At 51.2% G+C, this 27,098-nt stretch overlaps 11 protein-coding genes across 11 annotated transcripts; 7 read left to right on the top strand and 4 right to left on the bottom strand.

Moving 5' to 3' along the window:
• Positions 1-32: 32 nt before the first annotated feature.
• On the bottom strand, positions 33-2,962 carry BJY04DRAFT_93693 (uncharacterized protein). The gene has a single exon (XM_073721333.1). The coding sequence runs from the start codon at positions 2,835-2,837 to the stop codon at positions 771-773; it is 2,067 nt and encodes a 688-aa protein (XP_073569335.1). The 5' UTR covers positions 2,838-2,962; the 3' UTR covers positions 33-770.
• Positions 2,963-4,123: 1,161 nt separating this feature from the next.
• clf1 (putative cell cycle control protein (Cwf4)) lies at positions 4,124-6,512 on the bottom strand. The gene is made up of 2 exons (XM_073721334.1): positions 4,612-6,512; positions 4,124-4,563 (listed from the first exon to the last, which is right to left on the bottom strand). Exons 1-2 carry the CDS (start codon positions 6,394-6,396, stop codon positions 4,324-4,326), a joined length of 2,025 nt encoding a protein of 674 aa, XP_073569334.1. The 5' UTR covers positions 6,397-6,512; the 3' UTR covers positions 4,124-4,323.
• Positions 6,513-6,590: 78 nt separating this feature from the next.
• On the top strand, positions 6,591-8,229 carry BJY04DRAFT_93679 (U4/U6-U5 snRNP complex subunit PRP31). The gene has a single exon (XM_073721331.1). It carries the CDS (start codon positions 6,630-6,632, stop codon positions 8,202-8,204), a length of 1,575 nt encoding a protein of 524 aa, XP_073569333.1. The 5' UTR covers positions 6,591-6,629; the 3' UTR covers positions 8,205-8,229.
• A 416-nt stretch (positions 8,230-8,645) lies between these two features.
• Positions 8,646-9,717, top strand: BJY04DRAFT_93681 (uncharacterized protein). Its single transcript, XM_073721332.1, has 2 exons — positions 8,646-9,360; positions 9,472-9,717. The coding sequence occupies exons 1-2, from the start codon at positions 8,832-8,834 to the stop codon at positions 9,636-9,638; spliced, it is 696 nt and encodes a 231-aa protein (XP_073569332.1). The 5' UTR covers positions 8,646-8,831; the 3' UTR covers positions 9,639-9,717.
• Positions 9,718-12,590: 2,873 nt separating this feature from the next.
• Positions 12,591-13,866, top strand: BJY04DRAFT_220112 (uncharacterized protein; the record flags this gene model as incomplete). Its single annotated transcript, XM_073716775.1, has 6 exons — positions 12,591-12,734; positions 12,799-13,136; positions 13,216-13,358; positions 13,416-13,630; positions 13,684-13,776; positions 13,828-13,866. 6 exons carry the CDS (start codon positions 12,591-12,593, stop codon positions 13,864-13,866), a joined length of 972 nt encoding a protein of 323 aa, XP_073569331.1.
• An 825-nt stretch (positions 13,867-14,691) lies between these two features.
• Positions 14,692-16,649, top strand: BJY04DRAFT_193643 (adenosylhomocysteinase). Its single transcript, XM_073711939.1, has 6 exons — positions 14,692-14,755; positions 14,812-14,883; positions 14,936-15,068; positions 15,115-15,241; positions 15,288-16,325; positions 16,372-16,649. Exons 2-6 carry the CDS (start codon positions 14,845-14,847, stop codon positions 16,382-16,384), a joined length of 1,350 nt encoding a protein of 449 aa, XP_073569330.1. The 5' UTR covers positions 14,692-14,755; positions 14,812-14,844; the 3' UTR covers positions 16,385-16,649.
• A 285-nt stretch (positions 16,650-16,934) lies between these two features.
• Positions 16,935-17,899, top strand: BJY04DRAFT_220110 (SDR family NAD(P)-dependent oxidoreductase; the record flags this gene model as incomplete). The annotated part of the gene is made up of 2 exons (XM_073716774.1): positions 16,935-16,986; positions 17,055-17,899. 2 exons carry the CDS (start codon positions 16,935-16,937, stop codon positions 17,897-17,899), a joined length of 897 nt encoding a protein of 298 aa, XP_073569329.1.
• A 182-nt stretch (positions 17,900-18,081) lies between these two features.
• BJY04DRAFT_93620 (uncharacterized protein) lies at positions 18,082-19,139 on the top strand. The gene is made up of 2 exons (XM_073721329.1): positions 18,082-18,415; positions 18,502-19,139. Exons 1-2 carry the CDS (start codon positions 18,174-18,176, stop codon positions 18,893-18,895), a joined length of 636 nt encoding a protein of 211 aa, XP_073569328.1. The 5' UTR covers positions 18,082-18,173; the 3' UTR covers positions 18,896-19,139.
• Positions 19,140-19,251: 112 nt separating this feature from the next.
• BJY04DRAFT_93616 (C2H2-type zinc finger protein) lies at positions 19,252-21,970 on the bottom strand. The gene is made up of 6 exons (XM_073721328.1): positions 21,670-21,970; positions 20,243-21,596; positions 20,056-20,196; positions 19,904-20,008; positions 19,792-19,854; positions 19,252-19,735 (listed from the first exon to the last, which is right to left on the bottom strand). Exons 1-6 carry the CDS (start codon positions 21,739-21,741, stop codon positions 19,614-19,616), a joined length of 1,857 nt encoding a protein of 618 aa, XP_073569327.1. The 5' UTR covers positions 21,742-21,970; the 3' UTR covers positions 19,252-19,613.
• Positions 21,971-22,442: 472 nt separating this feature from the next.
• Positions 22,443-22,986, top strand: BJY04DRAFT_220107 (uncharacterized protein; the record flags this gene model as incomplete). Its single annotated transcript, XM_073716773.1, has 2 exons — positions 22,443-22,727; positions 22,828-22,986. 2 exons carry the CDS (start codon positions 22,443-22,445, stop codon positions 22,984-22,986), a joined length of 444 nt encoding a protein of 147 aa, XP_073569326.1.
• Positions 22,930-27,054, bottom strand: BJY04DRAFT_93609 (DEAD/DEAH box RNA helicase). Its single transcript, XM_073721327.1, has 5 exons — positions 26,750-27,054; positions 26,354-26,683; positions 25,887-26,301; positions 23,451-25,832; positions 22,930-23,391 (listed from the first exon to the last, which is right to left on the bottom strand). The coding sequence occupies exons 1-5, from the start codon at positions 26,888-26,890 to the stop codon at positions 23,117-23,119; spliced, it is 3,543 nt and encodes a 1,180-aa protein (XP_073569325.1). The 5' UTR covers positions 26,891-27,054; the 3' UTR covers positions 22,930-23,116.
• Between the last annotated feature and the right edge of the window lie 44 nt (positions 27,055-27,098).

The following is a 27,098-nucleotide window of genomic DNA, read 5'->3' as shown; positions in this document are numbered from 1 at the left end:
ATCTCGCGGTGCTGTGGTCAGATACTATAGAAGGATTTGGCAGAAAGTTATTACATTCCAGCCATGCCAATCAAGCATGGAAAGATCACCGATCCTAACCTAACCTAACCTAAACGAGGTAGGTAGACGAGCAGCCGACAAGCAGCTACAGAGCTATGTATGATCAACATCAAGACCAAATCAGACCAAATCAAATCAAACCCACCAAGGAACAACACACAGATAAACAAACAAGTACACCATGCCGGTACAACCGATGTGATCTCTATGTACAATGAAATGTACTGTAATCGAACAAGCAAGGGAGATAGAGACGACCGAGAGAGAGAAAACAGGATGTGGATATCGAGCAAAGCATAACAGGATAGAGCAGACCAGGCTTTATTAGATGAACAGAAGAACGAAATGTCGCTGAGAGCGGGATTGTACAGATCAAGTCAAGTCAAATCGATCACGGCGCTGCGCTGATGAAATGATGATACGAGATGCAAGAGGGTGGGCAGTGAGCTGGGAAGGGCGTGTCGGCGCGCGCGCTTTTGGTCCGGGTAGGATTGCGGTATTCTCGTGGGTTAACAGTGAAGAGATGAGGAGGCTCGAGAGTTCTTTAGGGGTACCCTAGATGGTCTCGGAACAGTGGTTGAGGGATAATGGTTAAGGAAAGTGTGCTATTGTCCTCAAGCCCGGTCCAAGCCCAGGCCCGTGAAACGTTGCCCAGAGGCGAAGTGATTGAGCGCAGGAGTATTAATCCTGCGATAACTTTCATGACCCGGCTACCGGTCGGCATTCAGGTTCAACCAGCTCATATCCGAGTTGACATTGTTTCTTGGCATGGGAAGGGGTTGGTCATCAGGGACTAGAATACTGGACCCTCGTGTGTTCGTACGAGCGGAGTCGTGCCTCCTATAATCCTGGGTTGTAGGAGTATTGGTGGTAGGAAGATCTCGCGTGCTCTGGTGAGGGTTGTAGAAACTCCTACTATAGGCACTGCTGGGTGGTCGTCCGAGCCAACTCTGTGTCTGAGCATTGCCGTTGTGCCACCGGTCCGGGTCTTCTTCGGAGATTATGCTAGCGGAGTCGGCTGTGGAGATTCGAGCAGACTGACTCTCAGGAATAGCGATTTGCCGGCCGTCTCGGACGGATGTCGCGAATTCTGTGGTGGGGCTGCCGCTGTTCACTCGTCCTAGTGGTGTTGGTTGTTGAAGAAAACTCGTATCCAAGGGCGGAAGGGCATTGTTGCTTCCAGGCCAGATGGTAGCTTTCGAGCCTCGCGCGGAGTCGTACTGGGACTGCATACCAACCAATGTTGGGGTACTGTTATTCTGGAAGTATTTGCCCCAACCTTCGTCCGTCGTGCGATCGCCGGGTCGTACAGCTTCACCAGCCTCAATGGCTTTGTCGTCCATTGAGTACTCGCTTGTGTCACTGGACTGGATATTGTTGAGAGGACTTGGCCGTGCGGGCTGGGTCTTCTGCATGTACTGTGGGAGGGAGCCAGCGGACCTGGGAGACTTTTCATCGCCCATTGCTCCAGAGAAGATTGCTAGTGAATCTACAGACGAGGCTGCTTTTGGGGCAGGACTTTGTGCCATAGGATAAGCCGATCGGGCTAGGGGTTCTACGCCCTGGTCCTGAAAGCTCAGCCGGCCGTTGTCGCCACCCGCCTTTCTCATCTTGTCCTTCTTCCTCTTGATAAAGAATAGAATGAGAACGAGAATCGCGGCAATACCTAGAAGGCCTCCTAGGGTTGCGCCGATGATCGTGCCAATGTTGTCGTTACTTGAGTCGTTGCTTGATGATCCAGACGGCGTGGTAGATTCTGTCGGAGCGGCCGTAGGTGATGAGGTTGAGGTTGTTGTTGGTGTTGATCCAAGGATTTCTTGTTCAGACATGTCGCCATAAAAAATTTTGGTCGCATTGACCCAGCTGTTTGCCGTTTGGTTGAACATGGATAGAGCAGAAGTACCACTGCCGCCTGATATCACCACTAGTCCGTCATCGCTTTGAGCCAAAGAAAACCCTTCTGGCGTCGATGTCGGTGAGAAGGTATCATCATAAGTCGGCAAATCAATTCCAGTAGTCTGTCGCTTACTGGGCGATCCATCCTTCTGCACCATAATGGTTCTGACGGTCCTGTTTGAACTGCCCATGTCAAAACGCTGCAGCAAGAGGTCAGGCGAATCACTGAGAAGAACAAATTTGGAACCGCTGGGAATGTCACTGGGTATGCTGAATGCGGACTTCCATCCTTGAGCCGAGTCCCAGAGATACCCGGTATCTAGAGAAGCCGTGCCTCCGAACGACGCCGCCCTTCCGTCGCCCCAATCGATGAGACTCGGCGAAGACGCAGGGTAAGGCTTCTCTCCCGGGGAATCAGGAACGTATGGCGCAGCAGCAACATCCAGAATGAAGGTCGAAGCAGATGCGGAATCAGTCTTAATATCACCGCCGTATATCAAAATTGAAGACGAGGACTCGAGGTAGACAGCGCTATGGGAGGTCCGGTTGGCAATGTCGTCAGTGACAAGAGGAAGGGTTTTCCATTCCTTATCCTTGAATGAATATCGTTGTAGTCCCGGTGGGTCTGAAGTCGATTTCTTCCCTCTTCCTCCAACTACATAGAGAGCCTTGTGATTTTCGTTGCCGTCAACACCGCCAATGACACAAGCCGCATCCGAGACCAAGACGCCGGGGGTTAGTGAGTCGTCCCATTTGGCATTGCGTTCGAGAGGGAGAGAGGCGAATCCATTGAGGGAGTATGTGTAAAGAGTGTTGTTGTAAATCACTGAGCAGTGACCCTCCAGCGGCTCCGGGGGTTCAGGCACAAGCATTTTGCTCATTGAAAGTGAGATCCAGGTCGATGCTTCGAGTATACCAGCCGAAGAGGACCTGGTGGGAAACCAGCCACCCGAAGTGAATGAGGCGGGGAAGGGGGTTATTGGGAAAGAGAATGGAAGGTGACTGCCAGAGCACTATCTCATGATATCGAGGGGGTAAAACGGTCGCTTCCGAGGACGAGGATAGCACTCCAGGAGTTACGTAGTTGGGTTTACAGAGCGAGCGCAGGGCTTGAACTGAGACTTCGCTGAGATGCTGGAGCAAAAGATCGACGAGGTGATAGCCGGAAGGAAGCGAAGGAAAAGAAAGAAAGGAATGGCGACCTGGTGGTGGCTGTCAATCGGGGATTTCCAGGGACGGGGAGGCGTAGAAAAGGCGATGCACGATGTCAAACCGAGCAGGGAGAAGAAACGAGAGACACGAGACCGCGATGGTCAAGGGAGAGACGCGAAAAGCAGAAGGGGAGAAGGATTGGGGCAGACAGAGAGTGAGGACGAGAATTGGGAAGGGGAGAAAGGCGACGGGAGGCTCCGAGTCAGGGGAGGGAGAGGGAGAGTGAGAGTGAGAGTGAGACCGCGAGGGAGGGACGCAAGCAGGCCAGATTAATTAATTTGCGGTGATTGTATGGGCGAACGCTTGGGCAACTGAAACAACGGCCCCAGCATGGACCACAACAGAAATTCTCTCACCTTCGCGTTCAATCAATTCAACATTAAGTCGTCGTCAACAAGGGGAAGCAGTATTATTCAATCCGTTAACAGGAAGGATTTTGAAGGAGAGAGGAGAAGTTGGGAGGGATTGAGAGAGAATCTGGGGGAGGAGGGGATGGGAAAGAGGACGACGATGTGACAGCCACGGCTGAGGTGCATCATTCAGACAGTAGTAACGAGCCCATCTTTCTCTCTGAGTGTCTCTTAGTCTCGCAGACGTCAGTATCATTTTATGCAACCTGTTTGTTTGGACGATCCTTACAGCTGCTGTAAGGGTCCTGTTCAGGGGTAATGCGTTCGATCCACGGTTGGCTCTGCTAATTCTTACATCTTCATTTCTCGAATCTTTCCACTCCCATGATACGCCAGCTCCAACATTCAATTTCTCGACGTCAAAGACAGAGTTTTCTTCACGAGTCCCGTGAAACATTCCGAATCCAATAGTCGCAGGCTTGTTGGTGCTGGTTCCTGCAGATGGCTTGCTGAGCGGCAGAGATCACCGCTACGCCGCACCACTCACAGCTTTGGATTTCGTTTGCTGCTGATCGCCAGCCCGACTTTTCGCCCAGCCTTGCATTGTCATTGGCTCCTGGTTGGCTTTTTTCACGGGTGCTGTCTAGTGATTGTGTGGCGTGATTATGTATACTTCTTTTAAGCGCCTGTTTCTAACTGTCTAAGGGGCTCAAGAGTATCATTCGACCTCCTCTACTCAGCTCACAGATAGTGTGGTGGAAGACCTATTAAATTGACTATACAAGGTATATGTAGCATGACACCCTCATTGCTCCGTAGCCGACTCCTGTTTCCATTGATGCGCCATCCGCAGCAGCTTTGACAAGTTCGCCGCGGACTTGTCGTCTGATGGGAACACATAATCCATGTACTCCTCATACCGGTCGTCGTCGAGCTTGCGCCGCTTCTTGACGCGCCGTGGCATCTGTTTCTCGATCTTGTCGATATCCTCTGGCGATCCGTGCGTATGCTCAAACGACCGCCACGCGTTGAGTAATTCCACTCGCTGCATGCATGTTAGAAACTGTTTCGAATACCAGCGCAAATAACGTACCTCTTCCTTGAGCTCCTTGTCCTTGAATACCTTGTGTGCACGCTCGAAAACGGCTCGCGCGCGCCTTTTGGCTTCGTCGCTGATTTGTCGTTCCTCCTCCTCCTCTTCTTCTTCTTCCTCCTCGTCCGGCACGTTGATCTCGAACCGGGCGTAGTTGATCCACACCTTGACGTGATCTGTCTTCTGCAATAGACGTTCATACAACTGCCGTTCACGTTCGTACTCGCCTTCATCATCCTCAAAGTCGATGTAAGACTTCCAGACAAGTTCTGGCATATCAAGCGTAGGCTGCTCGATTCCGAGTTCGTAAATGGCTCGTGCGCGCTCCGTATCGTCCAACCCCCGCTCCAACTCCGCATACTTGATCCAGGATTGACCGTTCGATGGGTTCCACTCAATTTGCTTCTCGTACAGTGTCCGGCACCGTACAAACTCGAATAATTGTCGTTCCAAATCGATATAGCCCCGGAATAGTTTATCCTTCGGGCACATACCGAGCGCTTGACCCAAGGTCTTGCGAGCAGCTTGGAGGTTCAGCTGCCGCACCTCGAACTGCGCCTTTAACAGCCAGATCTTGGCGAAAGTGAACTTCTTATGAGGGATGAGTTTAAGGCACTCTCCATAGATCTGACGGGCTCGGTCCACGTCCTTGGCCTCCATCTCCTCCCAAAGAGCGTAGAAGATCCATAAATAGATATACCGCCTCCAATGTCGCTTCTCCTGAGACGGAGGGATCTGTGCAATTGCTCGTTCGTAAACATCACGGACTCGCTCCGGGTCGCCAGAGGTTTCTTCTAGCCGCGCAAAGTCGAACCAAACATCGTAGTTCCGAGAGTTCTCCTTTAGTTGCTCTTCGTACTGAACTCGGCGTTTTGAAAGGATGACATCCTCCACACCTTCGCGATCGCCGTATTGCTTCTCGAACGTGGTGTATGCTTTGTGTAAAACAATAGACTTTGAGCGGGGTAGCCGGTCTAAGGCATACTTGTAAATAGCCCGGGCACGCTCGAACTCTTTAAGCTTCGCTTCGAACTTAGCGTAAGCGATGAAGAGCTTCTCGTCCATAAAGTCCTCGCCGAGTGTCTCCACAGCAACTCCATACACCTCCCGCACCAAATCAGTGGTGCCGTACTCCTCCTCAAACCGAGCCCATTTAATCCAATTCCTCGGCTCGGGGTGCACGATCGTAAAGCGCTGGAAGATCGCCCGGGCCCTCTCGAACTCGCTGTATCTCTTCTCAAGCTTGATATACGCACTCCAAGCACCCTCCTCCGGTTCCCACGACATCCACCGCTCAAAGACCTGTCTTGTGCCGGGAATGTTCCCCAGCGTCTCCTCCATATAAACGTACTTGTACCAAAGCTTGTCCACCCGGGGCAGAATTGTGACCGCGCGATCAAGCAAGTTCCTCGCATGGTTAATATTCCGATTGCGCATTTCCGACTCGATATACCGGATCCAGAGCGGCACATGGGTTGCAGTAACGTCCAACGCCCGTTCGAAAATCGATCGCGCCCGACGGAATTCCTTCTGCTCCAATTCCCAAGCGGCGTACCGCATCCAGTTGTTCATGTTAATTCTGTTTCGCCGTACATAGTCCTCAAATTCCTTGCGTTTGCGGCCCTGGTATTCGTGTAGTTCTTCCAAATCGGCGAATCGTTGCGTCGGCGCCTGTAGAGACGGCTCCTGCCGGTCAACAGCCTCGCGGAGCAGCTGCTCCGCTGAGATCTGGATCGGGGCAGCAGCCTTGTTCTTAACCCTAGGAGGGCCTCGTGAAGCCTCCATCGTGAGGGTGAGCTCGGTCGAAAATAATGTGTGGGTGTGAGAGACGAAGCCTCAAACGTTGAGCCTGATGGTCGGTCGGAAAGCAAAAAAGCTGCGCTAAATGTCTGTTCCGCCACCCGCATCTGATAGCACGCGTGACTAAGCAATTTCTTTTCAGTGGCAGCGTCGATGATGAAATTCGCTCTTTCTCAACTCACAGCTGGTAACTGCTTTATCGCAGTGAGCAATACATCATGTCTAACGCCGAGGATCTTTTGAGAGACTTTGAGGATGACGAGGATCTCGAGGAAATTGAGGGGGTTGAGGCTGAGGGTATCGAAGAGGACCAGGACGAAGAACAACAGCAAGAACCTGTCAACCCGGATGTCACGAACGAGTTTGAAGTCGCTATATCGACCGCAGATGAATTAACACGCCTACACAAATCCTTGCGTGATCATTATTCAGTTCGATTTCCAGAACTTGAAACGCTCGTGACAAACTCGATCGACTATGCAAAAACCGTTGCTATTCTCAAAAATGGGCCGCTGAACGATATCAAAGCGCTCTCGACCTCCGCAGACAACATGGTTGGGACGCCTTTGAAATCGATTCTAGATGGCCCTACGCTGATGGTCGTTACGGTGGAAGGGACAACAACACGAGGGCGCGAGATGACAGAGGCAGAGCTAAAGGTTGTGCTGGACACTTGCGAGAGGATTCTCAAGCTGGATCGCGAGCGCACCGCCCTTACACAGAGCATTCAGTCTCGTATGAACCAGATCGCTCCCAATCTAGCAGCCTTGATTGGACCGGAAACCGCAGCTCAGTTTCTCAACCAAACCGGCGGACTGCGAGAGCTTGCCAAGATTCCGGCTTGCAATCTAGGCGCCCAAGGCTGGAAGAAGAAGGAGGGTCTGGGCTTCGCTACGAACATTGGTGTGAGATCACAGGGATTTCTTTACAACTCGGAACTTATCCAAGACATCCCCAACGATTTGAAGCGCCAGGCGATCCGCATCGTTTCCGCCAAGATGGTGCTCGCAACTCGCGCCGACGTTTCAAATTACAGCCCCGACGGTTCCCTTGGCGAAGAACTCAAGCAACAATGCTATCAACGATTAGAGAAGCTGACAGAGCCTGCTCCAAACTCCGGAACCAAAGCCCTTCCCGCCCCAGATGACAAGCCATCAAGAAAGCGTGGTGGCAGGAGAGCACGAAAAGCCAAGGAGGCTGTAGCGATGACTGAGCTTCGCAAGGCGCAGAACCGGGTGGCTTTTGGCAAGGAGGAGGCAGAGATTGGATACGGCGCCGGCGAAGGAACCGTCGGGCTGGGTATGATGGGTCAGCAGAGCGACGGGCGCATTCGCGCGACACAGATCGATCAGAGAACAAGGGCAAGGCTGAGCAAGTCCAACAAGGGCTGGGGAGCAGCAACTCCAGTAAACAGTGGTACCGCTTCGTCTCTCCGTACATTTGGCCAGGGTGGAAGTGGAACTGCGAGCGTTCTCCAAGCCAAAGGACTTCGATCCTCAGGTATTGGAACCTCGTTTGGCGGTGCCGCAGGTACAGCCAGTACTATTGCCTTTACTCCTGTACAGGGGCTCGAACTGGTCGACCCCAAGGTACGAGCCGAGCTCAATCGCAAGCGCAAGGCGGAGGAAGATCGATGGTTCAATTCAGGCACCTTCACTCAAGTGGGTGGACAGAGCGCTGCCAAAAAATCGTCGGAAGCGACCAATAATGGGTTCAAGGTTCCTGCGTTACCAAACAAAAAACTCGACACGGGCGCCGGCAAGATGGGTCCTCCGCCGCCACCCTCGAAATGATTTGATTTATAACTTGTCCTCAGGAATGTGAGCATTACACGGCGTTTTTTTCAGACACGGTTGGGCCCAAATGATACCATCAATAATGCAACAAAACTGAATTTTGACAAGCAAACCACATGGAGTAGCCTTCCAAGCAATAGGTAGTACGGGGTAGTTGGGGTAGACTCTACGGAGTAGAACCCCCGACACCAATCAAAACCAATCGCTATCAGATCTACAAACCCTCCGAACTCCGAACCCTGCAATAGCATCAACGTGCCAATCTTAATAGAAGAGGCGGTCAAAACTCGGTGAGCAGGAATTTATTAATAAAGCGTCTAGCCGTTCCCCAGATCGATTTCCAAGGGAACGGTGATGCCCTTTTCAAGGGGGATCTCGCCATCGCCCTATTGCGTGCTCGGGGCGAAATCTTCTTCAATTCTTTTGTTATTTGGGTCTGAAATTGAGTCACCTGCTTTGTATATAAGTTACATCGGCTCTGGTCTTGCTTGAGACTTTCGTCTTTCGAGTCCTTCTCTAGAAATCTTCTCTTTTCTTTGTGCGTTAAGGCGTTGAGCGTGCAATTGCTGCCTTTTATCCTAGATATAGACTTCGGACCTGAGAATCGATCCGCCTTGCCCTACAATGGCCTCCGCAACGACAGTACCCGCTGCCATAGACAGCGACATTCTCAACTCCGGGATCTCAATCCCTCCTACAACGATTCCTAACTTCCTCAATGATACCGACCTTCGATCACAATTTGCAGAGGAAACCACCAAGTCGTCTACAAACCTCTTAATCTCCTCTCCCTACACAACCCCCGACCACCTCCTCGACCTCTCCACTCTTCCCACGCAATCACGCCTCCTCGCACAAGCCCTCACAGTTCTAACACCCATCCGCCCCGACTATGCAACAGCCCCCTACACAGAATCCTTTAACTGGCCCACCGTCTTTGAAACCCTCTCCACGCTCTCAGAAGCCGAACCCCACACATGGACAACGAATAGTTTCTACGTTGTCGTATTTCGTTCTGTTTTAAACGAGGACGTCGACCTTGATCGGCTGAGTTTGCTCGATGAGCGCTCGCACGCAGAGGCGACAGAGAGTGGAGGGTTGCTGAAGTACTGGTTCGGGGTCAAGAACGGGAGGAGAGAGAATTTGGCTACTTGTATGTGATTTCCCCGTTCCCAATCACGAATCCGTGTTCCGTGGATCATATCCCTGGAAGACGGGTGGTAGTCTAATGTGGCGAAGTGGACAAAGCTGACGTTGCATTTAGGTGTCTGGCGAAGTCGACAGGATGCCAGGGCTGGTGGGACGGGGCCGTGGCATGCGAAAGCACGTGCTGCGGCAAAGAATATCTACGAGAATATCACCTTCACAACTCTGGAGTTGGTGATTGAGGATAATGTCAAGAGGTGGGAAATTCGCCCGTGGAAGGATTGATTTATGGAAATGAAGTAATCTAGACGGCGGATCTATAGATCGGAGTTAACCGGCGATATCCCTAATTTATACCCTAATCCTTTTACCTCCAGCTACTACCCTTGTATTCTTTCCCAGCTTCGTTTTTGGGGTTTATGATCATAGTCATAGACTTAATGTTATTTGAAGAAGAAGAAGAAGAAGAAGAAATAATAGACTCGGCTGGTTAAAAGGTTGTTTGGAAACTGCGCATGACTGGGCTAGTCCATCCTTGTGCTCAAATATATATATCTCCAAGCCTCACTCAATTTCTACCACTAACCTCACGAAGGCCGTATCCTATGCTCAGTCTGAATATTATCCAAGCCTTTCAGTATAATCTTTAAGCACATATAGCGACACCTACAGCCCATTTGAGGCTGGACGTAACGTAAACATCAACTAGGTCCTTTGACATATCTTCCAAGGTTGCCCCTCAGTATTTTCTTTCCGCACACGACTCTCACATAAAGGTAGGGACAATTACTACGGCTTCCAGGCTATGCTTCTGTACCCGTAGCTGAAATACACCTGAGCTTGGGGTTCTCGATGAAGTTGAGAGTGGGTTGATACCAGTGTCTTCCAAATAGCTTCATTCAAGTTAGTGAGAATACACTATCTAGTATCTTGTTACCAGTCACCATAGAATCAGCAAAAGTATTATAGCCTTGTGTATAGGGCTGGCTATCACTGTGAGGATCTAATGCTAGAGTGTCTCAGGTCAAAGGCTAGAACAATAATGTTCAGAAAAGAGCACAATAGAGAAGAAATCACTTCCGATCCTTGCGTTTGCAAACAGAGAATACTTGTTGACTACCCACAAACACACCTTCAAGACCCGTCCTAACTTCTCTACTCCATCGAACTATTTTTGATACTCACCATTGGCTTTGCAAGACTTACGCCTACTATCAGCTGCCTCACATACAGTCGCTACTGGTTGTATTATCTTTGAGCATCTCACGCTGTTGAGGCCTTGAGCCTGGTGGCTCTACGACTATTCTCACCCTTCCTAACCATCAATAACACAACTCGCGAATCTTTCTCGTTTGTCATCCAAGACAGCTAACGGCCTCATCACCACACCAAGAGTAATGGACAGATACTTTGTTAGTAAAACAATTGCCAGTTTGTCATTAGCTACTACTAACTGACAGAGCAGTCCTCCACTATTACCAATTCATATACCCACCCTCAAGAGCATGCGATAAACTGGTCTCCCCGTCGAAGGACTATCGGGAATCTGTCCTACCTCTAGCGTATCCCAGACTGGCATACCAAGCTCGCCCAGCGCATCCGGGGGCTCCCCTATCTACAGCATACATTTGAGCGCGTGCTCCGCGATCTCATCGAGCGGCAAACCAGTGCAGGGGAGACCAGAAATAGCGAACTGCAGAAATTTGCCCAGCTTTTGGAGGAGTATTCTCCCGAGTATTTAGTTGTGAGCGACTTGGAGGACGCTTTTGCCCAACACCAGGATGATCCGGTCCGGATTGCTGCGCTTATCAGGCTTTACGACGAGTACTGCAACTTTATGGCGGCCGCGGATGCTACGTAGGGATGTCTGGCTGTTTTGTGTTTATTCGCCTTGATCTTCGCAATAGCGCACGGCAGTGATGGTTGCTTCTTTGTATGGTGTCACGAGTTCTCCACACTGATCAAGTTACATCTCCTCTCAGACGACTACTTTTCTAGGAATGCTACTTCTATCTTTCTATTCCCTTTTAACAGCAAGCTCACACTTAACCGAGTCATAAGATTTGTTTGCTATCTTCTACAATCGGCATCGTGTACCTGCGGGCTGCCAGTCTCACGGGCCCCGTGCATTAATATGTCATTTTTCTCTTCTCTTCCGACGAATATCGAGACTATTTTGATATCAGGCTACTGTCAATTGGAAGAAGAAGAATATAAAGAAAGCGACTTGGACAGTCGAGTTGCTATCGTCATGGTACTAAGTAAGAATACACAAATACTGCGACATTAACAGCCGCCATTGTGCCTACCTAGGGAACCTCCCAGGAGAACCATCTGACTTAATTACAGAGCCATAAATATCAGGCAAGTGCTACCTGGTTATGTCCGTTTCGGCAAAGAATCTGTTTAACCAATATTTGACTCCGTTTATGTGTATGAAATCCGACCATCAATTAGATTGAATGGCAAGAACGCTGCTTTGGACATACTATACCCAAAATACAGTCCCATCAAGAAACGTAGATGAGCGCAGGGTATATCAAACTTTTGATCATGCATGAAGCAAGCCGCGTAAACCAGGACAGCGCCGAATATGCACTATGACTATGGATATGACTATATACCTCCCTCGTCAAGCATTCAGATTGACGGTGGCGCGCAGAAGACTCCACGATAATCACTATCTGGCTTTTCTCACCATGGCAAGGACCGAGGGCAACAAAAAAGAGATCGTCATAAATTATTCAAGATGCTGGGGCCTATTATTCTATACATACAGGTAGTACCTACTAGAATCACGGCTGGTCCACAATGAACAAATGCACCTTCCCAAGAAGGAAACCACCCAAACCGGAAAATTTCCCAAAGCAGCAATCCCTCTCAAAAGAGTTCCTTTCCCCGTATGGAGCTGCTCGATTCTAGAATCTTTCCACGCATCTGGTGGGAGAATCCTCCACTAATGGCGTTTGCTTTGCCAACCAGCCTCCAATGATGCGCCTCTTGATGAAAGCCACTGGGTCCAGAGCAGTAATTTAACTGTGAGCAGCTGAGCTGTTGTTGGAGAAGGCGGGGTAACAGTGCTCTGTTGGTGGGGTGGGCATGGATGCAGGATATTCTGGGGAGGGAGAGGGTTATTTAAATGTCGTGGATGTATAGCGTAGTGCTCTTGAATCCAGATTTTTCTTTTTGTTCTACTCGAAGCCTAAGTTATAGTTACGTACTGTGGTGAACTACAATATGCCCGGAGTTCTGACGGAGACCCTCGCCGTTAATGACGGCCCCCTCACATCCGAAAATGCGGCCCTTCTCCGGCCTTCAGATCCAAATCTTCCTCTTGACGGCATGTCCTATTATCTTATCTGCTCCTATGTTGTTGTCGGCGTACTGACTAGGACTTGAAGAACTCCGCGCCCGCTACGAAGCAGACGGATACCTCTTCCTAAAGCAACTCCTCCCTCGCGCTGATGTTCTCGAAGCCCGCCGTCAATACTTCAGCTATCTTGCTCCTACTGAAGTGTTGAAAGAAGGCACCGACCCTGTTGAGGGTATCTTCAACCCTACTAAGGATCCTGAGGATTACCCTGGGATCGGAGCTGGAGCTGTAGGTGGAAACGGACGCCCCGGTGGTTCAAACGCAGATCAATTCGTCGACCGTGCAATAGAGGCGCATTACAAGGACTGGTATGTCGAGAAGCTGTGTCATCACCCTGACTTGAGGGACTTTGTGGCGAGATTCACTTCGTGGGGGGAGGATACCTTGACGTTTCAACGGACATTGTTGAGGTGAGTACCTTCTCTCATCCGTGCTAGCTGATGTAGGCCATTTCCTTGGCTTGCACAGAAACTGACCCAGCATTTTCAGGAATAATATCCCGGGGACGAAACCGATTGGGGTTCACTATGACCAGATCTTCTTGAGATACGGTGAGCCGACCAGTGTGACGTGCTGGGTGCCTATAGGAGATATTAAAGTAAACGGAGGAGGCCTCATATACTTAGAGGACGGTATGTACCAGCCTTGCATACGCTGATTGATCCAAATATGCTAAGCTTCTCATGTAGGTGACCCCGTCGGCCTCAAGATCGAGGAAGAGTTCACGACCAAAGCCAAACAGGCAGGTCTGACAGAGGAAGAAGCCCACTCGGCATTTAACTCAAATATGATGGCAACTGGCCTGCTCTCAGAGTTCCCGGCGGAGTTCGCAAAGCAACATAACCGACGCTGGCTTGTTTCTGCCTATGAAGCTGGAGATGTTGTCTTACACAAACCTCATACGGTATGCTTCCGAGGTTCAAGTAGCTCGTGTGGTAAGCTAATTTGGATTAATAGATCCATGCCTCAACTATCAACAAGGATCCGGAAGGCGTCATTCGCTTGGCCACAGACTTGCGGTTCTGTGACTCCTCGAAGCCGTATGATAAGGTATTGCTCAGTGAATTCCTTGCTATCTAGGTCAATACTAACGATTCACAGAGATGGATGAACTCTTATCGATTCGGAGACGGCGTGTAATGTGAAGATTCGACATCAATTCATTGAGATAATGATTGCTGCCAAAGCCTACCCTATTGAGAGAATACCTAGGTCCTAACGGTGTTGGTGGCGAATGTGGGGAAGTATATTGGTCGTCTTGAGCGTGCAAAGAACCTTGCATATTAAGCAGCTGTATGTAGAGTATTAGAATTCTAATTCCTAAGCAAAGAAGCTAAAGTTTCTCTCGAGTATGACTGGAAGTTGAAAAGTTTGACACCATGTTCTGTACACCAAAATCTGGCGCTGCGCGTGTTTGAGGACCGTGGCACCACCAAGACCTCGAAGGAAGAGGCTGCTTCAGAATGTGGGGCTGGACTTGGAGCATTAAACACCCCCTCATTATTGTATTATTGTTATGGCGAGCGAAGTGTCTACGCCGCGCTCCTTTTTGGCGATGAGAAGACCGCACTGATGCTAGGTAGCTTTGCTTGAGTAATTCTCTGATTTTCTTGAGGGGAATTGACCTCGGAAGGCAGCGTAGCGAGGAAAGTTGTTTTCCTCCCCGGCAACGGTCCAGCATAACTAACTACCGTAGCGGTCTACAAAGTACCTCCAGCATCGACCACCACGGTGGCCACCACAGAATGCACACCTAAGACGATGCGTGGTCTTCTTAAAAGGAAAGACTCTAACTAAATTTTGATCAATTTCGTCCAATAATAAATCGAAATACGATCAGCAACCGTAGATAAAAGCGTTATGGGCTGAGTAAGAGCGTTGACCGCCCCGTTTTTGGCCTGCAGCCCCGCCGTAACAACTGGACAAGCCGATCCCCGAGCCCCTCTTCAGCTTTTCTCTTCTTCATTTCTCTCCCTCCTTTTTGCTTTCCTCTCTTTCTCTTCCATCCCTCTCATTCCTCATCCCTTTCGTGAGTATAGCTGGAATCTCCGTCTCGGCCTTCAATTGCTAACAATCCATCGATAGTCCTCCTTTCTTCCTTCTTTTCACACATTAGCCATGGCTGCCCCCGCTCAGAAGTTCAAGGTCGCCGACATCGTATGTTTTCCAGTTCAGAATACTGAAAGAGTGCAATTCCTGACAAGAATAGTCGTTGGCTGCCTTCGGCCGCCGCGAGATCGAGCTCGCTGAGATCGAGATGCCCGGTCTCATGGCTATCCGTGAGAAGTACGGTGCCGACCAGCCCTTGAAGGGCGCCCGCGTTGCTGGTTGTCTTCACATGAGTATGTTTACATGGCCAGATCGCTGGGTCAAGGCTAACTTCCACAGCCATCCAGACTGCCGTCCTCATCGAGACTCTCACTGCCCTCGGTGCTGAGGTTACCTGGACCAGCTGCAACATCTTCTCCACCCAGGATCACGCCGCCGCTGCCATCGCCGCTGCCGGTGTCCCTGTGTAGGTCAAGCTGATTTCTATCTGAGTGCTCTGCTAATCTTATCAGCTTCGCCTGGAAGGGTGAGACCGAGGAGGAGTACAACTGGTGCTTGGAGCAGCAGCTCTCTGCGTTCAAGGATGGCCAGAAGCTCAACCTTATCCTCGACGACGGTGGTGACTTGACCTCTCTCGTCCACAACAAGTACCCCGAGCAGCTCGAGGGCTGCTTCGGTCTGTCCGAGGAGACCACCACCGGTGTCCACCACCTTTACCGCATGCTCAAGGACGGCAAGCTCCTTGTTCCCTCCATCAACGTCAACGACTCTGTCACCAAGTCCAAGTTCGACAACTTGTACGGCTGCCGTGAGTCTCTCATCGATGGTATCAAGCGTGCCACCGATGTCATGATTGCCGGTAAGATCGGTGTCGTTGCCGGTTTCGGTGATGTCGGCAAGGGCTGTGCCCAGGCCCTGCACACCATGGGTGCCCGCGTTCTCGTCACTGAGATCGACCCCATCAACGCCCTCCAAGCTGCTGTCCAGGGTTACGAGGTCGTGACCATGGAGGAGGCTGCCGCTATCGGTCAGATCTTCGTCACCACCACTGGTTGCCGTGACATCCTTGTTGGCAAGCACTTCGAGGTTATGCGCAACGACGCCATTGTCTGCAACATCGGTCACTTCGATATCGAAATCGACGTTGCCTGGCTCAAGGCCAACGCCAAGTCCGTCCAGAGCATCAAACCCCAGGTTGACCGCTACCTGATGCCCAGCGGCCGTCACATCATCCTCCTCGCTGAGGGCCGTCTCGTCAACCTTGGCTGTGCTACCGGCCACTCTTCTTTCGTCATGTCCTGCTCTTTCTCCAACCAGGTTCTTGCTCAGATTGCTCTGTTCAAGGCTGAGGACAAGGCTTTCGGCGAGAAGTACCCCGAGTTCGGTACCTCTGGCAAGAAGCCCGTTGGCGTCTACGTCCTGCCCAAGGTCCTCGACGAGCAGGTTGCCTACCTCCACCTTGCTCACGTCAACGCCAAGCTCTCTACCCTCACCCCTGTGCAGGCCGAGTACCTTGGTCTTGATGCCAAGGGTCCTTACAAGGCTGACCAGTATGTCTTCCACTCCAGATCCTTTGACTCACGCTAACTGTTGCAGCTACCGCTACTAAACTTTTCTTTTAATATTTCCGATACCCTGACGTAGACTTTTTCAACATGATCACGATGTTACGACCAACACCTGGGGTTCTTCTCAACATGGAGCTCAAAAGCATTGTCCTTCAACGGCATAAAAGTGGCATACACGGGGTTTCTGGGTAGTGTTTTGGGTTCAAAGGGCCGGTCTAGTGGAGTATTTGCATTCAACACTGCTTTAATTACATCCCACATACATACATATATCAATATCATAATGCCAGCATTCTGCTGAATGAATACATCTGTGGATCCTTTGCCGGGTAATATCTCATTATTTGACTACTCTTGGACTCGTTCCTGGCACTAAATTACCCTGCCTCGATCACCTGGGTGGCTGGATCGGGTAATTTCCCGATGGCGGGGGGAAAATCGTAGATAATGAGTGGAACATCGTGGAGTATACGGCATACGTAGCCAGCATGCGAACGTCCATTTAACCGGTCTGCTTTACTATTTGAACACTGCCCCTCCTCCGAGTCCCCCTCCCTGCATATACCTTTCCATTGACTCAGTACACACATAATGTCTCGTCCATTAGAAGGAAAGTTCGGCATCGTCACCGGTGGCTCGCGAGGTACCTCCCCAAAACCGCTGCCCCAATTTACTACCCCAACGTCTTCCCCAGACTAACGCTACAAAAAGGCATCGGCGAAGCCATTGCCAAAAATCTCGCCGCAAAGGGCTGCTCCCTCCTCCTAAACTTCACCTCTGAATCCTCGCGCGCCCGAACCGAAGAACTATGCAAGCAACTCGCCTCAACACACTCCGTCCGCGTTGTCGCCGTGCAGGCAGACCTCTTCAAACCCGAAGAAGCAGTGAAGCAGATCCTAGCCGCTGCCGCTGAGAGCTTTCCTAACACAACGATCGACATCCTCGTCAACAACGCCGGCGTCTCCGCTGACCGCACACTTAACGACCAAGAGAAAGGTCCTATAGACGCAGACTACTTCAACTGGCATTACACGATTAACGTCCTTGCGCCGCTTCTCCTCACCCAAGCCATCGCCCCTCACCTCCCAACAAACCGCACCGGCCGCATCGTCAACATCTCCTCCGTCTCCTCATCCCTCGGCTTCGTAGGCCAGACCGTCTACGGCGGCACAAAGGCCGCCCTTGAAGCTATGACGCGTACCTGGGCGCGCGAACTCGCCGATCGCGCGACCGTCAACGCTGTGAACCCCGGCCCTGTGACTGGCGACATGTACTTCAAGACTGGGGAGGGGTTCTGGAACCAGATTCAGGGATTCCAGGACAATACACCGCTGAGCAGACTTGTGGCGGATAATGAGCTGGAGAGTGACCCCGTGCTCAAGGAGTTGGGGTTGACGGAAGAGCAAAAGAAAATTGTGAGGGAGAAGATGGGCGGGCGCAGACCAGCGTTTACGGAGGAGGTTGCGGGGGTGGTGGGGATGCTTTGTACGGGGGATGGAGGGTGGTGTACGGGTAGTGTGGTTTGTGCCAATGGGGGGATGAAGTTTGGACTTTAAATAGCTTCAATTACACAATTGATTGATAACACCGGATGCACACCTTTTTTTTCCCCAGAACTTAAAAGAAAGAATTCGCGGGTTGAGTACCCTTATAGATCTCCCCCCTGCCGGCACGTGAGATCAATCTACCATTGATTAGATAAACGTCATTATGCAGCCCATCGAGCATCATGCCATCCTCATCCTCCTTTTTTTTCTTCTCACCCCAAAATCTCATCAATTGACCATTCAAACTTCTCCCCATAAGCTTGATCCCGTATACACAGAAACAATGCCTCCTAGACTCACGAAGCTCCCAACAAGCTCCCTCCGGCTTGTCCGCTCGAGGGTTCCGCTTCGCTCCATCTCAACCAGAGCAGCGCAACAGCTTCCCAAGCTCAGCGCCAACCCAATCCTCCCTCAAAAGACACATAGCTATATCCGGACACTCTCCTCAACACCTGTCCGAAAGCTCCCACCACAAACAACCGGGAAGTCCCAAGCAGATCTCATTGTCGAGGAATTGCAGGAACTGTATGACTCTACGCCCACTAATCTCACCTCCCATACCACTCACTCTTCCTTACCTCGAGCCATTAACTAACCTTTGGACCCCAAAGCTACGAAACAACAACCGACGAACTCGAAATCGCCACCGAATCCACCGACAACGGCACCATCTACGCCGCCTCAGACCGTGAATCCGCGCGCGACGCCCTAAACACCCTCGTCGCGACATACGAGCTCTACACGAACCCGGACGCCCAGGTCAATTCAGACTCGGACCCAGATAACTCATCTTCTGGCCTGGCCGGCGAGAACCAGGGCGGGAGCGAGAATATCCAGGGTGGTGTTGGGGGTGTCGAGAGTGAGGGGGGTCGACTTGTGGAGCTGGCGTTTGATCCGAAGGACTTGGATGAGGGGGTGAGGGAGGAGATTAAACGGAGGGTTGGACAGAGGGTTCGGGAGGTGAGGAGTGCAGTGGAGGGGTTGGAGGGGAGGGCGCATGACTAGTGGTTTTTTTATTTCGTTTGTTTAAGGATGGAGTTACCAATTGCTGGTATTGCTGCTGGGTGGTAATAGGTAATGGGGAAGGAGGGATTGGTTGGGCTGCGATGAAATATTGAGGACCTGGGTGGATTATACTAGGTATGGGTCTATGGATTATGGATTACCTAGTTGTCGATAGGATATGCCAAGGTACGCAGACCAAGTACCTTGCTGGTAATGTACAACATGAGCACGGGAGCTTGTGCGCTATATTCGAACTGAAGTGCGCGTCAAGGAAATGAAACAGCTTCCAAGGTTGAAACCCGCTACCCCGAGTTCTAGACGGTGAGCTTAGCAGCCTTAGCTTGCTGCATCTTTACACAAGCAGCAGGTAGGCGTCTTGAAGTTAGGTACCTTGTGAGCAAGTAAGGAAGCATGAGCGGCAACTGACTAATTGTATTTGGTATCCAGATCAATCATAAATCATCTCGTCTCGTCTCATCAGGGCACCGCTATGTACACATACACTCCACTTCCTTCCGCACTCCGTCCCCTGTCATAAAAATGCATATATAGAGATAGATTATCACCCCGAAACAAGGCGAATTAAATAGCCTCGTTTCTTTATCCTCCATCGATAACGCCCTAGCGCCGCTGTTTGGTATCATCATGACCTTGTATCAGCATGAGTAGAATCAGAATCAGATATTACACCATCTCTTTCTTTGTATTCGCTAGACAACTAGACAACTGCACCGAAAGGAACATGCATTTGAAAGTCATCTGACGAGCCGAGGAGGGAAGGACTCGGAGTAGGGAATTGGTCGGTTTTATGTGTTGAGCGCATGTGGCGTTTGAGTTGATCTATGGACACTGTTAGTTGAGTAATATGTTGTAGAGAGATATGGCCGATGACATACCCGGTCGAGTAAAGCTCTTGTTGCAGTTGGGGTAGTGACATTTGTGTCTTCGTTCGCCATGAGCTTAACTTGTTAGCATTTTCGTAATAAACGACGAAATGGAGGAACACACTGAGTCTGTGGCTGGACATATTAGATGAATCGCCAGTTTGGAAGTTGCATCCTGGGAATGTGCACTTGAACGGCTTCTCGCCGGTGTGAGTTCGAGAATGCGTTTCTAATTCGTCAGGAAAGGCACGAACAAAACCAGGGGGAATGACATACTTAGTTCACTGCTATCGGTAAACGACTTGCCACAGTCTGCACATTTGTACGGCTTCTCGCCTCGATGGCTTCGCTCGTGGCGCTCTAGCGTTGCTTGTCGGGCGAAGAGCTTTCCGCAGACTGTGCATTGGAAGTTTTTATCTAGACAATCAGTTGACGATCACATACTCAGAAACTGGGGGCTCACAATTGCTATGTGTGAGAAAGTGTCCCTGCAACTTGGACTTTTGCGAGAACGGCTCGCCCGGACGGCTGCATCCTTCCCAGCAGCAGTAGTATCCTGTTCCCTTGGCACCATTAACAGGACCCATGTGCCTTGAGACAAGATGCTCCTGTAGCGCACAAGCACTTGTGAATGTGGCACCGCAACTTGTGTTGATGCCGCGGGAACTTGTAACCCATTTGCAGACATGCAGGTCACCATCAACCGGGGAAAAGTCAGGGCTTGTTATGACCGATGAGATGCCGCCATCTAATGGAGGTGGTGTTTCGTCAGGACTAGGAAGTAGTTGCGAGCTGATACTTGATCGAGAATGTCTGGAGTAAGGTGAGTATGGATGGGCGTGATGGTGGTGGGTTCGGCAGCGGTGACTTGAACGGCAGGGCCCCCGGGCAGGAAGGCTGTTGTTCATGTATATGGGGTTCTTCATCAAGCTGCCTAGGCTGTCTTCATCAAGGTGGAGGCAGGTGAAAGAGTTGGATGTGGCGGCGCCATCAATGGTCTCCGGGCAATTTGAAGCTTCGTGGACGTGGAAGTGATTTGAGTAGTCAGGACACATTCCCAGCATATGGAAGACATCGTTAGGATTGACTCCATTATGTGTAGGGAGCGACGGCGGCAGCATGTTGTGCGTATGTGTAGGAGTGATATGAGAGAGGCCGGCAGTGTGAGGGTCATGATGATAGCTGTGGGGAGGATGGCATGGGGTGATGGCTATTGAGTCTGGATTGAAGAATGACCCAGCACATAAGTTCGAGTTCAGATCTGTAGCAGCATGCTCGGCTGATTTAGTCAAATCTCCCTGGCACTGTTCCAGAGGAAGAGTGAAGTCATTCTTGTCTGAGGTCATAGGTATCCCCAGCCCAAAGAGAGACTCTAATGAGTGGTCTGTGATCTCAGGGTTGTGGTCGGTATCGAAGCAGTGCTCGTCGAAGCAGATGGGAGCAGGATCATGACAGTCGGGCTCTTCACACGCTCCCACAGAGCAAGCAGCGTCGTCGTGGCAGTCAACAAAGCCGTCGCAGACAGAAGGACAGGTGATGGAGCAGTTGTCAGTGTCACAGCAGGCACTGTCAACATGGGCTTCCGAGGTATTGTGCTCCTTATCAAGGTCAGAGTCGGATGCAGGGGCCACGGATGAATCCTCCGAGCTTTTCCCGTCCAGATGGAAGGACTCCCAGTGACATTCGAGGCAGAAGTCATCCTTTCCAGTGTGGGTGGCCATCTTGACTGATTTTTCTGAGCGGCCGTCAGTCGACCCAGGTGAACGCTCTATGAAGGAGCGAGACAAAAGCAGGAAAGCATCTATTTCTTTCTCATGCTTCACCCACAGTAAGATGGTCAGCCAGCCCTGATCGGAATTTCAAGCGAGCAAGAACGAGGCGATCACATACCAATGACAGTTGGCGTGGGCGAGGACGGGGGCAGCAGCATGAGAGGGGAGGAGGGCCACTGGCCTGAGGCATGACGGGCAGCAGAAGAAGGGCTGGGGACCTTGAGGGCTCCCTGCAAACCTTCTGCCAACCCGAATTTCTGATATCAGTGAGGACCTTGCGGACGTGGGGAAGGACCTTGGGAGTTAGGTCTGTTTTGCTCCGCGAATCGCCGTTTCTCAATATCGAATTCGCCCACTCAACCTGTATAGAAGGCGCTTATTGCGCAATTCGCTTCGACCTCAGCGTTACGACTGGTAACAACATCATGATCGATGTAAGGTGGATGACCATGTTTCATTGAACGACGACGGCCGAATTCTTCCTTTTAATTTATGCCTTCAAAATAAGGCATTAAAAAGACCCCCCACTAGCCTAATCCGGCCAGCCCTGATCCACGTGCCCTCACCGCCAAGTCCACTATCTTATCAGAACAGGCAGAAACAGCCACCAGTGACCATGGAGACCATCAATGCCACCCTATTGCACCATCGGTCTAGCTTTCAGCTGTTAATGATCATTCTCAATTGATCCTATCGTGTACTTAATCGTCAGTTCTATTCTGTACTTCAGCTACTTGACTCAGATAAACACCAGTCCCACCTGCACCACCCACAACCCCGCCCCCTCATGCAGGTGTCCGGCAGATCAGCAACCCCAAATTGAGAATCTACATCGCACCCGCGCATAAACCCTGCTCTTGACACGAAACATTGGACGCTAGACTGAAGAAAATGGGAAATATTTGCTCCTCGTCGAAAAACGAGACCGAGACCTCCCCGTCTTCTCGCCCTGGTCGTGTCCTCGGCTCCTCAACTGCGCCGCGCGCCTCCGTCCCCGCAACCGCGAAATCAAAACCAAAGTCCCCATTTCAGTCGCCGGGAAGGACCTTGGGGACCAGTGGCGGCGGTGGCGCAACTGCAGGCGCAAGCACAGAAACAGGATCGGCAAGTGGGACAGCTACAGGGGCTGCGGAGGATACAAGTGATGCAAGGGCGAAGGCAGCGTTGGCGGCTCAGGTACGTTCTTACTGATGACCGTCCCCTCTTGTTTCGCTGGCTTTCTTGCATTGCGTATTCTGCTTGGTGTGTGACTGGTGGTGCTAACAGTTGGCTATAGCAACGCGCCGGCGCGAGTACTACAGGTAAAGGGAAACTAGGGACGAAGCTGGCGGCGCAAAAGGCGCAAACGCAAGCGCAGACGCTGAGCAAGGTTAGTAAGGACGAGCGGGCAGCCAGGGACGCGGATGGGGCTGCTACTGCGCGAAGATGGGAGTGAGCGAATGCTACAACTATAATAGGACCCATTTTACATACTTGGCAACCTTCACGAGTCGAATTGAAGACTTCTACCACATCATTGAAAGGCATATATTCGAAGCAAGCAGATTGTTATACATGTTCATAATCTATACCACGTTATACCGACCAGATGCTGGAGCCCTGGCCTCGCTATCCGCCGCGGCGATTGTGCCCTCCTTCAACAAGCGCATCAATTCTCGCATTGCGTTCGTCACTGAGAGTTCGGTCTCGCCCTCCACTAGAATATAAAGCTTGGGGTTCTCGCCAGGGCCTGGTTCCTTGCCTGTGGCATAGAAACTGCCCTTCGTTGTGATTGATGTGCCCGTCGCTTCGAGGATCTTGGCAACGTTCGTACGGTTCGTGACAGCCCATCGAGCTTTTTCTGTAGTGAGGAATGTATGTTAGTAGACTGTTCATAGTGTCAATGTTCAGGAGACTTACGAGGAAAGTCGTTGATTTCGAGCGTAGCGTGGAAAGCACCAGCGTCAGGGCCACGGTTATCAATGGGTACGCCGGATCGCATGACTCCCGCACGACTGAGACGCGCGTGTATGTCCGCAACAGCTGAGCCGACTTTATCCAAAGGATTATTTGGCGCATTGGGGTCGATTTCTCGCTTGTGCACGGTGATTTTGCCGTCGAGATCAATGCCCTTCGGCACGCCAGGTAGCGGTGTAGAAGCTGATTGAACGGAAGAGATGGCCTTGTTGAATCGCTCTTCAGCCTCTTCGTTCTTCTCTTCCTTCTCTTCCTCATCTTCCCCTTCTTCTCCGGTCTTGTATGTGCGTCGCTCACGCATCCTCGCGGCATCGCGCTCCTGATCCAGTCGCTCGAGACCCTTGCCGCCGAAGCCGAGATTGCCGGCCTTCTCTTTTCCAGCCTTGACTTTTTCTAAGAACGCATCGACTAGGCTCTGCACAGGCTCCGGCACTTGTTGCCCGCTTTGCTTGAGTGCTTTGGCGATGTCAACGGCGTACCGTTCCTGGTCTTCTGTCAAGAAGGTGACAGCCGTTCCAGTATTTCCAGCACGCCCTGTACGTCCAGCACGATGCACGTAGTCTTCTAGATGGTTTGGCGCATCGTAGTTAACAACAAGCTTCAGCTGCTTTACGTCTAACCCACGAGCAGCAACAGATGTTGCTATCAAAACTGGAAAGATACCCGCTTTGAAATCCTCAATGGTAGAATCGCGGTCGATCTGGTCCTTGCCACCGTGAATCGACATACAGGGGTAACCCTTACGCATCAACTCACGCAAAAGGTTATCTGCCGCTTCTTGGCGATCGACGAAAATCAATGACCGTGCGTCTTCATTCTCATCGGTCGAGTAGAGATTACCCAGCAGCTCCAACAATCGGATGAACTTCTTGTCCTCGTTGCAGACCTCGACAATCTGGGTAATCTCTGGCGCAACGACACTCCTACCGCCAACGACAATTTCGATTGGCTTGGTAAGAGTCTTACGGGCCAAAGCCTCCATATTCCGCGGAAATGTGGCAGAGAACAGCACAGTTTGTCGATCTGGGCGCACGTTGTTGAGAATCTTCATGACCTGAGGCTCAAAGCCCATGTCGAACATACGATCAGCCTCGTCCAAGACAACATAGGTGACTCGACGCAGGTTGGTAACTCGCCCCGCATTCGCAGCGAGAAGGTCGATGATTCGCCCTGGAGTACACACAATAATTTCCGCTCCGCGCTTCAACTCAGCAATCTGATCTTTGATAGGCGCACCGCCATAAGCACAAACGGCTCGAAGTCCGAGAGCTTTCAGGAATGGCTTGCAGTCTTTATGAATCTGCGTTGCCAACTCACGAGTAGGAGTCATGATCAATCCCACCGGGCCCTCCATATTGTCAAGCGGCCGTTGATCTCTGATATGTCGAAACATTGGAATGAGGAAGGCCATTGTCTTTCCTGAACCTGTCTTTGCCACACCGATGACATCGCGGCCAGACATAATGGCAGGAATCGCCTGGGCCTGAATTGAGGTTAAACCCTCAAAGCCAAGCTTTTCCACGACGTCCAGCGTCTGTATACCCAATCCGCACTGTGACCACTTCTGTACTGGCTTAGGAACGTCCAACCCACGAACTTTGATGCCATCAAGTTCAAGCCGCAAGCTCGCTGCTTCTTCTTCGGACATTTGGGCCAAATCTGACGGCTCGGTGTAAAACTTCCTCCGGAATGATTCGTATTCGACCTTTGCGTGGTTCACGGTTGGGATGTCCTTCTTCTTCTTGGCTTTGTTCGCAATGGCAAGGAAATCTTCTGCGTCACCTTCACCCACAGCAGTCATACCCAAATCATTATCATCGCCAAAGAGAGCCTCAGGCTCCTGTTTCTTCGAGAATGTGGTGCCAAATTTCTTCTTTGGCGGTGCAGTGTCTGCGAGTCCGGACATGAATGCGTCTAAAGGATCGACCTCCTCCGCCTCCTCCTGAGCATCAACTTCCATCTCATCGGAAACCTCCTCTTTAGATGATGTATCACCATTGATTTCTTGAGTGGCGATATTTCCATTCTGTAAGCGCTCCTCTCGCCGCTCGGCAGCTGCACGGGCAGCAGCAGCGGCCTCCTCTTCGGTCTCGCCATCCTGCATGTCGACATCGTCGTCCTCATCACCATTATTCGCAATTGCATCTAACCCCTTGTTGCCGTCTGCATCTTCTAGGGGTGGAGTGGGAAGACGTTCTAACTTCCTCTTGGTAGATTCTTCTTCGCCGAACCCAAGCGTCTTTGTCGCGGCCGACTTCTCAGTATCCGCTACTTGCTTGGTTCCCAGCCCAAATCTTCCCACATTGCCCTTGGCTTTCAGAGATGCTATGAACAAAGCGTGAGTAGATAAGCCGTACACTGATATCAGAGTTGACGTACCTGATGTGGCTGAACTTGGAGGTTTGTTAGCTTGTACCTTTGCGGTAAGCTGACTACCCACTGATTTGGCAGAGGGAACAGCCACATCATCTCCCAAAACAGAGGAGGCGGCCGGAGCTTGAGCGGCATTCTTGGCAATAGCTTTTGGATCGAACTTCCCAGCATATGTAGCTGGGGTGGTATCAACGCCGTGAGTGGCAGGAGACTGGGGGGAACTAACGGCTGGGGAAAATCCAGACTTTTTATCGATCTCTTCCAGTATGTTCTTTGCACCACCCGCAGCCGCAGCTTCTTTCTCTTTTCGTTCTTTCTCAGCTGCTTGTTTTTGCTTCCACGCCTCTAGTTTAGCCAGCCGCTCGGCTCTTTTCTCGTCTTCTGTGGGCGCTGCACGAGTTGGCGTTGAGGGTTTCGAGATCTGCAGCCAGTTTAGCAGTGCTCAACTGTAAGGTGAGCGTCAAGAGACTTACATCGCGGGATTTTGGCTCGGAGCCTCTGGCCCGATCTCGGCTATCGTCCCGTCTAGACTTGTGCTTCAAGTCAGCAGAATCGTCCGTCCGTCTTCGCGGCCTGTCGCGGGAGTCATCTCGCCTGCTTCGGTATTCCCTATCGCGGCTTCGGCTTCGTCGGCGGTAGTCACGGTCATGATCCCTATCTCTTGAGCGACGTCGGTCTCGGGAACGGTCTCGTCGTCGGTAACCATCATCATCGCGGTGGTCTCGTCTGTCTAGGGAGCGGTCACGTCGTCGGTACGAATCCCGGTCGCGGTCACGTTCACGTTCGCGTTCGCGATATCGCCGCTAGAAAATGTAGGTGATTAGGCATATTCAGAAGCAAAAAAAAAAACAAGATAACAGGATATGTACCTCCGGGCTGCGAGACCTGCGGTAAGCTCGACCATCGTCTCGTTTTCGCTCATGACGCTCGTCGTCTCTGCGACTCCGTCTGGATGATGAATATGTGCTGCCTACAGGTGATGGTGAGCGAGTATCCCCATGGCGAGCCATTGTTGCAGGCCAGCAATGAGTGAGTATTACTGGAACTCAAGGAACACCCGAAAACGCGGCGAGATGAGCGCAGCTGTCTATATTATCATTCCACGTAAGGTTGGATGCTTTGAGTAATGTTACTATTGCACAGGGCGATTGATCGCATCCACGGTTCGATTGTCTTTGTGCAGCACAGTGGTCTGCTATTTTTTACCTAGCTTCGAAT

This window comes from Aspergillus karnatakaensis (genome assembly GCF_047715665.1).
Source record: "Aspergillus karnatakaensis strain CBS 102800 unplaced genomic scaffold BJY04scaffold_37, whole genome shotgun sequence".
Classification (NCBI taxonomy): domain Eukaryota; kingdom Fungi; phylum Ascomycota; class Eurotiomycetes; order Eurotiales; family Aspergillaceae; genus Aspergillus; species Aspergillus karnatakaensis.
The sequence above is the reverse complement of the archived record's forward strand: the minus strand, read 5'-3'. Positions and strand labels throughout refer to the sequence as shown.